The sequence below is a fragment of the Gavialis gangeticus genome, unplaced genomic scaffold (assembly GCF_001723915.1).
Source record: "Gavialis gangeticus isolate Ggan-Ray unplaced genomic scaffold, GavGan_comp1, whole genome shotgun sequence".
Classification (NCBI taxonomy): domain Eukaryota; kingdom Metazoa; phylum Chordata; order Crocodylia; family Gavialidae; genus Gavialis; species Gavialis gangeticus.
Window position 1 is genome coordinate 4,952,135 of NW_017728960.1, and position 12,025 is coordinate 4,964,159.

At 52.6% G+C, this 12,025-nt stretch overlaps 1 protein-coding gene across 2 annotated transcripts in view; it reads left to right on the top strand.

Annotated features, from left to right (window-relative positions):
* Positions 1-249: 249 nt before the first annotated feature.
* Positions 250-12,025, top strand: part of SNX27 (sorting nexin family member 27) — a 66,736-nt gene continuing 54,960 nt past the window's right edge. For both annotated transcript variants that reach the window (XM_019528401.1, XM_019528393.1), the window contains exon 1: positions 250-536. In XM_019528401.1, the coding sequence (XP_019383946.1) occupies positions 262-536 (275 nt within the window). In that variant the 5' untranslated portion in view covers positions 250-261. The remainder of the gene's footprint in view (positions 537-12,025) is intronic.

Genomic DNA, 12,025 nt, shown 5'->3' on the forward strand with positions numbered 1-12,025 from the left:
CGACACCTCCCAGCAGCCCCAGCGGGGCGCCCCCATGGGGCAGTGGACTCCGCAGCGGGCGAGGAAACTACACTTCCCATGAGGCGTCGGGGCCGAGAAGCGACTCGCACTTCCCATGAGGCCGCGCGCCAGGCCCGTGACGCCTGCCGGACTCCATGTCCCGCGCTGCCTCGCGTGCTCGCTACGGCGGCCGGCGAGGGCCGTACCGGGGCGGAGGGGGGGAGCAGCCGGCTGGCCCGGCCGTGCGAGCGGCTCGCCAAGATGGCGGACGAGGAGGGCGACGGGCTGCAGCGCGCGGCACCGGGGCCGCAGCGCAACGGGGGGGGCGGCGGAGGCGCGGGGGGCCCGCGCGTGGTCCGTATCGTCAAGTCCGAGTCCGGCTACGGCTTCAACGTGCGCGGCCAAGTGAGCGAGGGCGGGCAGCTGCGGAGCATCAACGGCGAGCTGTACGCGCCGCTGCAGCATGTCAGCGCCGTGCTGGGCGGGGGGGCGGCCGACCGCGCCGGCGTGCGCAAGGGGGACCGCATCCTGGAGGTGTGAGTACGGGGCGCCCGGGGGAACAGCTCGCCCATGGGGTTAGGAGCTGGGGGGCGGGGCACCCGTGACACCCCCCTCAGGCATGCCCCCCACTGCAGGGAGCCCCCCTTAGCCCAGGGGGCTTAGGGGCGGAGGGGGGCAGGACACCCCTTGACAGGGGAGCCCCTTCCCCCACTGCAAAGAGGACCCCCCCAGCCCAAGGGGTTTAAGAGCTGGGGGTGGGGTGGGACACCCCTTGACAGGGGTTGGGAACCCACTCAGGCATGCCCCCCACTGCAAAGAGACCCCCTGGCTCAAGGGGTTTAGGAGCTTGGGGGGTGGGACACCCCTTGATAGGGGGTAGGGGTCTCCTCAGGCATGCCCCCCCTGCAAAGAGAGCCTCCCTTCAACCCAGGGGGTTTAGGAGCTGGAGGGGTGGGGAACTGCTTGACAAAGGGTAAGGGTCTCAGGTATGCACCCGAGTCAGGGCAGGGAGTAGGAGGGAGACGACCCCCCCAGCCAAGGGGATTTAGGAGCGGAGGGGGTGGGGTTCTGTGCTCCCTCAGTCACCCTGAAGTGTGTGGGGGAGGGACACCCCCATGATGGGAGGTGGGGGGATCCTCAGATGTGCCCCTCAGGGAAAGAGCCCCCCCAGTCCCACCCCAGAGAGACCCTGCCCGAGCCCAGGGGGCTTGGAGCAGAGGGGGGTGGGTTTCATATGCCTTCCCTCCCCCTTGGGTTGGGGTAGCCCACCCCCATCAGCTGGGGGGAAGTGGGGTCCCCTCAGGCCCCCCAGGCTGGGGGAGGTTAGGGGATGGACGTCTGCACCCCCAGCCCTGGGGAGGTGGGAGCTGAGGCTGCAGGGCTGCCCTTAAGGATGCCCCTGCATGGGGGGGGGTAGAGGCAGGGATCTCCTCAGCGCCTCTGTGCTGGGGGAGGCCAGGGCAAGCAAATCCCACCCTGCTTCAGAGAGATCCCCCACCCTGTAGTAGGTGGGAGTTGAGGGCTGGGGCTTCCTTTAGGGACCCCAGAGAATAAGAATGACCCCCTCAGACCCACCCCCCAGCCAGATGCCCCCTTGGAGGGCAGGGTTCAATTACCCTTATGGCCTGGAAGAAGGGGGTGCCGCAGCCAGAGGGCAGTCCTCAGAGCATCCACTGCCCCATAGGGAGAACTGAGGAGGTGGGGACCTCTTTCACAGAGATCCCAGGGAGAGCTGATGGGCAGGAGAGCCTGCAAGCACTGGCCCCAAGAGGGCTGAGCACTGAGATCCACTCCCCTGAGGGGGCATCCTGGGGCTGCGAGCATGGAGGGCCCCTCTCTGAGACATCCCCTGGGGGAGCTGGGCACGGTGCTATCTTGGATGGGTGTTTGGGGGGACATTTGCCTGGGAGAGAGCAGGTTGTACAGCAGGAGCTGCCTTGTTGGGAGAGGTGTGAGCACAGGGTGGCGGGGACCAGGCTGCAGGATGGAGGTGTGAAGTGGGCTTTGGGCATGGGGAGCAGGGGGAGACCCTCCTGGGGAGGGAATGTGATGTGTGGGAACGTTCATCTAGGAAAGTTTGTGCATCTGCTGGAGGGAGCAGCTAGGAAGTGGTAAATGAGAACATCCCCTTTCCCACTGGCAGCCCCCTGGAAAATCCCCCCCACAGAGTGATCAGGGTGCATAAAGGGGATGGGAGAGAGCTGGGCAGAGATGGGCTTCCTCAGGAGAGGAAAATCCCTCTTTGAGGACAGTGCAGGATACTCCCTCCCTGTGAATCTCCTGAATGGGATTAAAATACCTGCCCATGTCCCCTGAATGGCCCGAGTCCCAGTTTAACTTCCTTGATCTGTTGATTGTTGAATGTTCACTCTGACATGCCACAGTTCCTGGGTTTGGGTCTGCCACGATACACCCCAACTAGGGTGCAACTTGGAGAGGAATTTAAAATAAATACAGACCAGTATGTCTGCAGAATCTGTTAACTTGAATTGCTCCTTCATTTTGGAAACTTCCCGGCATTGGAAGTGCTTTGTTCCCCACTTCTGCAGATTCCCAGGTGTAGGACAACATGGTTCGGCTGGTTCTAGTTGATGGGAAATGTTTGGTGACCAGGGCGGTTGCAGCCTGGGCTGAGAGTCTTGTGCCTATACAGGGCTTTCGTTACGCAGATACTTTGTGCTCTGGCTTTCCTGTGCCGAGAATATGCTCGGTGGGTGAGTTCTGCAGCCAGAGGATGTTTGAGAACAGCACGTATCAACTGAAAGAAATATTTATATGTGTTCCTGGACTTGGAGTCTAAAATATTCCTCCTTGGGCTCCCTGCGAAAAGCACTAAAAGGGATTGAGTGTTCAAGATTACTGAAATCTGTTTCATGGATGTGGGTGAGAATTGGGGTTTTGCTCTTGGCTCCAATCCAGGTTGGGTTTGACCTCTGACTGCGAGCTGGTCACGTGGGGACAGATCCTCAGTGGAGCCAGGACTGTGGCTAGAGCAGGGGATGGAGTGGGGATGCTTGGGTTTTCCTCCCAGCTGTTGGAGATGGCATAGACTGGTGGGCATCTAAGAGGACTGGAACTTGGATGCCTTCTCCTGGGTCAGCCAGTGTTGGGCTGCATGTGATTTGGGGGTGAGTTGTTCTGCTTTTAATTTCCTTGTGTCTCTGTAGCACTTGGAAATGGGAAATGCAGGGCCCCAGCATGAGAGAGTAAATATTGCCTGTGCTTTGAGTTCATCAGTCAACCCACCCGCCCCAGAAGGTTGTTTGTTCCTGATTGCGTTTTGTCAGCATGCATCGGAGGCCCCCCGTCTCTTCGCACTCGGCCGGGAGCAGAGAGCGAATGCTCATTCTCACTGCATCTATTAAAATCCAAGCCCTGAAAGTAATTTTAGTATCGCTGCGAGTTGGAGTAGGAAACAATAAAACTGACTCCAGAAATAGCATCAATTTCCCTTCCTCTTCCTGCAGCACCAGGGGCTCAATGGGTGGGGTTCCCGAAGAGGCACAAGCAAATCTGTGCAAGGTCCTATCCAGCGCAGCAGCTGTTTGTGGGGCATGTTGGATCTAATAGTTTTAAGTATCTTGACTTTTAACTGCTTATTCTGATCTCGAGGAGTATGGTTAACTTGCTTATGGGACAGGCTGACGCTGCGGAGGTTGCAGTGGAGAAGGCAGACTGTTTCCAGGCTAACTCTTGGCACCCAGATCTACAGCCGTCTGGTGCCGACAGCCGGGTGCTCAGCAGCTCTGAAAATTCAGCTGTTTGATGAAGTGCCCGAATTCACGTGCGTGAGTTTGCTGGGACTTAGATGGCGTTTCCCACCTTCAGAAGCACTGAGCCTGATGTGGATGGAGCGACTGAGCCAGCGCAAAGCATGTGACAGTTGTCAGAGCCAGAGGCCTTGTGACAGGTCCCTTGAGTTCTTTTCTCACCTTTTCCACTTCCTTGCTGTCTGCTCCTGGACAGGCCATTGCATACGTTTATTTGAGCTTGTCCAACGTGGAAAATGGCTTTAAAACTTAGCGGGCATCAGTTAGCAGCAGGAGACTGAGCAAAGAGGGTAGTGGAGTTGCAGTGGTATTCTGTGCTCAGAGTCCAGTGAAGATGTATAGCAGGTTACAGTGACTGCCCTTACACGAAATTTTTGGTGGCAGGAACCGTCTCGGTGCTGTGATTTGTTCTGGTTCACCAGGGAGACTACGGACGTGCAAGTATTTCGCATAGCATTTCTCTCGAGTTGTGCCACTGAATGTTTGTTTGCCAGGATTGCTCACCTGGCAATCTTTAGGTGAGAAGCATGGTTCTCGGGTCTGGTTTCTGAACAAGCACAGGAAGCAAAATGAAATACAAAACTCTTCCTACAGTGTGCTCCAGCTGCAGCGCTCTGTTTGCAGCCTGCCCCTTGCATCTAGCACCTTAGCTTGGTGTCAGAGGCTGATGTTCCAGCATGCCTCTCTAATCTTAGCATGTGGTGTTTGTGGGTATTGAGGGCACCAAAGGCGGATGGCGAAAGCTCATTTAGTTCCTTGATTGTCATCTTGAATGACAGTTGTAACTAATCCGGCCCAAATCCCTCCCAGGTGTGTGAGCCGCTGCCAGACAAGCACCCACAGAGTGATCTAATAGATGCAGGAGGGATTAAGCTATGAATATGATGGTGCAGAAGGATGGCTTTGTGGGGAGGCACGGATCAGAGCCAGTTGTGGTGCTCAGCACAGCTACAGACTGCCAGTCTGTACCTGCTCCCATCCTCCCCAACGGTAGCCAGTGCCTGCCGCCCTGAAGAACTGTTCTGGGATAATGTGTGTAGCATAAACTTGCTCCAGATTCTTGAGGATTGGCTTATGTCCTCACACAGGCAGGTTAAGAGTTATTTATCTTAAATTCCCAGTCTGTAATATGGTGTTTATGTTCTGCTGAAGTGCTGTGTGGATTAATTTGCTGATATTTGAGACACTCTGATACTATAGTCCCAATTAGCATACTGAGTTCCTAGGAAAAGAGAATAATTTGGGTGTTCTGCTAATTGACTTCCTGACTCTTGTGTGTTGAGAACTGAAGTTGATTCCGCTCCCCCCTCTCCCCTCCCAGCTCCCCTGGGTTTGTCTAGACCTGTATGTGGTGCAAGCGCACCCTTCCCTCCACCTAGCTCCTCTGCTTTCGAAGGAGATCAAACTCTTATCTCCTTGCCCAAAAGGAGACTGCGGAGTGTAGTCAGGACCCAGAAAGCTGATTCCGCTTTGGAAAAGTACAGAAACTGTCTGTAAAAACAAGGAGGCAGCTGTGTGTGCTGCGTATTCACAGCATGGTGCTGCCTGCCGAGAGGGCAGCCTGCCAGAAAATCACCTTCTGAAGCAGGCGGTGGGCTGAGCTAGGCCGAAGTCTCGAACTGCGACTTTCTTAGCCCTGCTAGACTGAGGTTTGGTGCCTGATGATAGCTCAGGGGCCAGTGCTGTTACAGCTCGTCGGGCGCTTGCATTAACTTTCCCTGAAAACATCTTGTTTGTCTACTCACGATTTTGCAGATCAAAGTTTGGGAAACTTTTCCTTGTCTTCCTGCAGCTCTAGCTGATGAGAAACCATGAGCACTTGGTGCTGGCATGTCTGTACTACTTCTTTCCAGCACCATGCATTGATAGAAACGGGGAGTTTTGGTGTGTTATTGGGAGACTCTCACCATATTCTATTGTTCTGCTAATCCAGTATCTGCAGAAAGGTTCCTCGTGTGTGCTTCTCATCGCACAGAGCATTAAGTCCAACTGTTTTACTTCTGTTTGCCTGTCAAGATGCCAAAACTAAAATCCACCTCAACAGTAGTCAACTGTTGCTTTTCTTCTCCTCCTCTTCTTTCCCTGACACCCCCCCCCAACTGATTCTTATTTTTATGTTGCCAAGAGAGTTTGTAAGTAGTGTTTAAGGATCCACTTTCACTCTTCCATGCCTTGCCCCTGTCTAGGCAAGAATAGCCCAGGCTTTTATCCACCCACCTCAAAACGCTTGGCAAAGGCAGGCAGTGCCGTTATCCCCATGTGCAGATGGGGATGCTGACACACAGGGAGTTGAACCCATGTCTCCTGATTTTCACTCCCAGTGCTGTTTCTGGCCCATTCTCAGCCAGTTGAATGCATTGCAGCTGGTAGATCTGCTTTCACAATGGCATGAGGGGTTAGCACCAAAGTAGTTAAATTGAATCAACCCATTTCCATGGTGGGAGGGTGATAACAGCAATGGGCAGTCCAAGCACTGTTGTGTTACTGGCTTTCCATCAATGTGCCAGTTAGATAAATGTGTAAGCTTTCTTTTTTTTTTGTGTACTCTGTGTAACATTTCTGCAGTATATTTCCAGTAAAATCCATCTCTGTAGTAGCAGCTGAAGAAGTGAAGAACGACTTTGGTTTTTATTCCATCTACCTCCAGCATTTCCTTCAGCTTGAAATAATGAAAGTAGGTCGGGCAGTTTCCCTTTGCGTCTAGACAGTTGCTCTTTGGTTCTGACATTCAAGGCTGATGCTGTTGCATTTGGGTTTCTAACACCACGTGGGGAAAATGCTTAGTGGAAAAGTTAACCCACGTTGTGGGATTGAAGCCAAAGCCTGAACCAACAGGCCAACATCTCATTGAGATGTCCGGTAATCCCAGTGCTGTTCCAGTACTCGGGGTTACTGGAACGTCTCAGGCTGAAGTGGCAAGTGAGATGCTGGCGTGGTGTCTGCACGGCAGTTGGTATTTTTATGGCTTTTGTCACAGAAGTGTCTTTACAAGGTTTGTTGCTTTTTTATTTCTTTGCCTCGTAAGCAGTCATCTCCATTCAAACTTTGAGACTTGTAATTGAGCTTAAAGCCCTGATGAGAGACATGGTGCCATGCCCTCCAGAACAGACCGTCCCTTCAGCAGGGGGAAGAGAAGTTTTACCAAGAACTCAGTTCTCATTTTCACGCTCTGCCTCTCAGGCAGGGCCTAAAAGTTACCCCGTGCTCCGTAGGGCAATTATTTGCTTGGATAAACTGAAGTAATTAACTGCTCTTGATTTTTCCGGGATAGAACGGATATCAAGCTTTGCTGAAGTATCCAAAAATACTTTTCCCCTTTACATAAGACTCTTTGCATCCTTTTGCAATTCAGTGCTCATTTTTTAGCAACGTTTACTGTTTTCAGCCTTTTGAAACATTAATGCAAGCGTGTCATTTTCTTTGCTTGCATGTGCGCTTCAGGACGGATCTCTTTAGGGTTAATCAGAGTCTTTTTGCTCAAAATTGAGACAGAATAGCAACTGTGCTGCATGGTTGAGCTGAGCTGCAGTACACACACACATAGCTGCTGGGACTTCCTTAATATGGCACAAGAGGCTTGCATAAAATCCATTGCAAAATTACCCAGGCCCCATTATCTTGGTACAGAAGAGAAATCGGCGGTGGGTGAAGTCAGTGGTGTTGAGCTTGCTTATAGTGTAACTCTGCTTGCTGCAAGTTTATCCAGTTAGAAGACTTACAACTGGGACTTTTTTTTTTTTTTTTTACTGCTAAAAATCAAGATTAGGCTATATATAAATGATTTTCTTTTTCAAGTGCAAACTAGAGGTAGAGAAGTATGGATTTGGCCTCACAAAATGATACCCTGTGTATCCTGTTTGATGCTACTTGCCCTGAGCCATAAGGCTTCCTGTGACTCTCTTGGACAACTAACCTACTATCTACCAGGGTTGAATGTAGGCAGTTGCCTGATAGGAGAGTTACAAAGGAAGAACAGCTGAACTGCTGGAAGGGGTGTCCTTGCTTTCCTTAGCATAGTAAGGAAAGGAGGCAAGGAAGAAGGTCCGCTTACATTTTTTAACATGACTAGGATGGGAAGCATGGGCGGTGCTGCAGTTAGCTGAACTGAGACTCGGGGACCCGGGTTCAACTTCTGGTTCTGTCACAGATTTTCCCATCTCCGGTAAATTGCTTCATCTCTTGGTTACATTTATATCTCACAGATGAGGAACTTGCACTTTCTTGATCTCTGAAAGGCTGGGTTTGTCAGTGCAGTGATACAGCACCTGACATGTGTGGGGCTCCAGGCTCAGTATCTTTAGGTGCTGTGAAACTGCTTGTGGCACCACGCTACAGATGATGTGCACCAAACGTGTGGAAGCTGGTACAACCCACGGCCTTGTGCAGGGAGAGCGGAAGTGACAGTGTGCTCAGCCCTTCCTGGGCTCTGGAACAGCCTTTGTAGGAGAAAAGTCAGGAGTGGGGTGGCACGGATGATTGAGTTTTTGCTGCAGAGTGTGACGCAGAGCTGGTGTGGGCCTCCCTGCCCCGTGACCGTGTTGTTGAGGGATTGGTCTTCATTTCCAGAGGCCTCACCTGAGGATGGCTGCTGGTTCTGTCGCTGGGCGGCAAGACTGGCTTTCTCAGGCAGGTAGCAACCTGTTCCCATCGTTGGGGTGAAAGAATGCAGCGTGACTGGGCTCCCGACACTATTTTGGTGCAGTCTGCTCTCAGGGAGGAACTGGAGCCTGGGTTGGTGTGTTGTGTGCGAAGCAAGAGAGGCGAGTGACTGGTTCATGAATTGTAAGGGACTTGTTCGGGGGAATCCTCCCTGTTGTGCAGCACCAGAGTTGAGGCTGTTACCAGCCAAGTGTCCACAGCTGAATGAAGCAAAGGATCAGGAGATGCGGCTTGGCAGGGACGGACTACACGAACTCCGGATGCAAATCGAACAGACTTGCCAGTGTAGCTGTCAGTCAGGGCATGATCCCAGCCAGTGCTGCTGTAGTGGAGGACACCCTGGGTATAGAGATGGGTGTCATGTGTTTCATTGGGATGAGTTCGGCTTTACTGATGCAAAGCACAGCTTTACCAGGGTAGTTGTATCTGTGCTAGAAGTCTCCGTTATGTCACACCACTAACCCTGTGCTAGCAAAGTAATCCTCACCTAGACGTAGCTTTAGAGGAGACTTGAGTTTCTCCTGGGATGAGCAGGGTGGACACTTGTGGGATGAGGTGGGAGGGTGAGAAAGCAGCTCTCCATGCTACACTCCCTTCACCGACCTGTTGTGCTCCATGAGGGAAGTCAAAGTTTTTTCCTTCAGTTTCTCCCCCTGTAAAGTTACTTGTTCCTTGATATCGGACACTCTCCAAGAGATGGCTTGGCTTGAAATCCTCAGGGCTTTTGGAGGGGACAGCAGAGGTAAAAACTAAGAGCACCCTAAATCTTGGAAAATAACCCCTTTCAAGCAGTGATATTTTGCTTCATCAGAAAGCTTCCAAGAGCTTGACAGGGAAGCTGCTGACAGAAATGGCTCCTGCACTTGTGACCAGGGTGCTGGACAGTGCTTTTCTGTGGGTTCAAGCATGGCTCCATGCAAAGCCATTTGAACTATCCTTTGCAGGCTGCTTCCAGCAGGGCCAGCCAACCTAGGGCAGTGCCCTGCAGCACCTGCGAGGGGAAGCTGTAAAAATCACCAGGGCATTTCATCCACCTGGGTGTCCTCCAGCAGGGAACCCTGCAGACCAGGAACCTCTGCTCAGTTTCTCTGACCTAATTCTTCAGAAGCTTAATTCCCGGTGCTTGCCTTGAACTCATAGCTGTGTAAATCCCCGGGTGCCAGGGGCACCACAGCCATCTCTCAGTGTTGTGACTGTGCAGACATGCTGGAACTGCCAATGACATGTTGCAGCCTTTGTTTCCAAGCTGTTTGGTGCTTGGAGCCACTATGGATGCTAAATTTGACTGACCTTGTCCATAAGCCAGCAGGGAAGACATTTTCACTGCTGCTAGGAGGCCTACATGAGCACGGGCTGGTTAAGACTCTCCCCAGCTGGATTCAGTAACTCACTGCCATATGGTTCTTGGGCGGCTTGAAGGTGATACAGGAGTCCTAGTCCTTAGCACATGCTTCGCACTCCTGTAATTGTTACTGGTGTCTTCAAAGATCTGTGCAAACCTGAACCGTTCTGGGAGACAGGCCTGTGTCTTCATCTTACGCTCTGGAAACTGGACACCGGGGGGCAGGGAGCTGCTCAGGACCACAGCCTGAAATGATGGCAGAGGTTGGAAATGGAGCCCTGGCTTCCCCAGCCTCAGGCCTGCACTGTCTAGCCCCTGGTTGGAGCAGGACTGCAGTGTCTCTCCCTGGATGGGAGCGTGTGGGTGAACCTTCATAACCTTGGCTCCACCCCCTTGGTAGCAAGTCTCACAGCCCTTCTGGTTTGAGGGTTTCTCTGCAAGGCTTGGTCCAGCCCTGGGTTTTGCAATGAGCCAGCTCAGCCTGGATAGGGGCCAGTCTGGGACAGCTCCCGGATGAAGAGTTCTCCTCTGGGACAGGGCAGGGCTCCTGGAAGGACAAGAGAAACTTTGTGAACATGATCTAAATGAGGGCAGAAAATCCCTGAACACTTTGTGTCCAGTTATCTTCAGAAACGGCATGTTCAGGCTCTTCAGAACCAACCAATGCCATTGTGAGCAAATGTTGCGCTTGCTGACCATCATCTCTGTGTGCTGGAGGCTTCGGATTTGTCTGTCGTTTCCTCTTTTATTCCCTTTCTGCTTCAGTTCATAGTGGATGAGTTGCTAATGGTGGCTTTTATTGCAGAGGGGCTAGTCCTTTGGCCCCTGATACCGTGGCACTGCCTGTTCTCTTACTGCTGGGGGCTAGCACCATTGTAGTGTTGGAGTCTCGTCTTGGCCCCTGCAGGTAGATGTTCTTTGTGACGGGGGAGATCTGGAGTCATGGGTTGTGTTTTTTGGAGGATGGAATGAGTCGCTATAGGAGGGATTGCAGGGTTTAATTTTCAGGTCTGGGATGCACTGCGAAGTTGCAAATGGGATTGGAATACGTGCAGCAAACTTTGCCTGGCGGCAACCATTACAAGATCAGCCTTGGAGTGGGCACGGAGAGCCAGAAATCAAAGGTGACTTGATTTTGTGCTCTTCACCGTCTCGGATGAAGAGTTCTCTTCTGGGACAGGGTGGCGCTGCTGGAAGGACAAGAGGAACTTTGTGAACACGATGCAGACTTGGGTGGAAAAACCCTCTCAATCCCCTGGCAGGAAGGAGAGCATGACAGTGGCATATGAAAGCTCTTCCAGGCACTGGATCATGTCAGGTTAGGAACAAACTAAATGCCCCCTGTCTTTGCTGCCCTGGTGGAATGGATCTGGTGGGTTTCATTGTGGTTCCTGATGAGCAAGTATCCCTGTCACCGCAGCCCCCATGACTGACAGTCGTTAGCAGTCTCGGCAGGAAGCCCAGGATCAAACGGGCTGGCACAGAGATCCCCAGCCTGTGGCTTACAGGCAGCGTGTTGCTGGTGACTGCAGGACTCCGCTTTCAGTGGAAATGTTTCTTCATGCCGAGAGGAGAGTGAGTCTCATGTTCCCGATGCGTTCCTTGCTCAGCATTGCTGCTCACAAACCAGCAGATGCTGGGGATGTTGGGCTATGGTGTCTAACCCTCTCTTCAGGTCAGGACTGAAGTGCGCAGGTGAGAAATGGCAGGTCCCGTGCTGCATGGTGCTGTACCTAATACAGCAAAGCAGAGGGCTCTGGTCTCCAGGCTGGCTGCTGCCAAACAGTGCTAAATTCACTCGGGTGCTGTTATTCTCCCCTGAAGCAAATGCTTTGGGCTGCCTCAACCCCAGGTTAATTCTGGATGAATGGAAATGCTTTCCCATGGACTATAAACTCGGAGCACGTGAGCACCAGTCAAGCAGAACGAATGCGAAAGCGGCTTCAGAATGTGGCACTAAATTTCAGTGACTGGCAGCTTCGTTAAGCTTGTAATTGCGGCTGCACCAGCTCTTTGAAAATGCAGCTTTAAAGGTAACCAATGTGCTGCAGCCCTGTGGCAGGAAACGACTGTGCCAAAGGCTTGAAGGGTGAGCTGTCTTGCGTACTTCCAGCCTCTGTTACTAGAATACGAGTGCCACTGCATGCATCATATAGTTGTCCCCCCAGCCATCCCCAGGAGACAGGGAGGGGCTTTTCTCTCCGCTCCACACCTGCTGAGATGGGAAAGCTTGCCCTCAATCCCTGCACAGCCT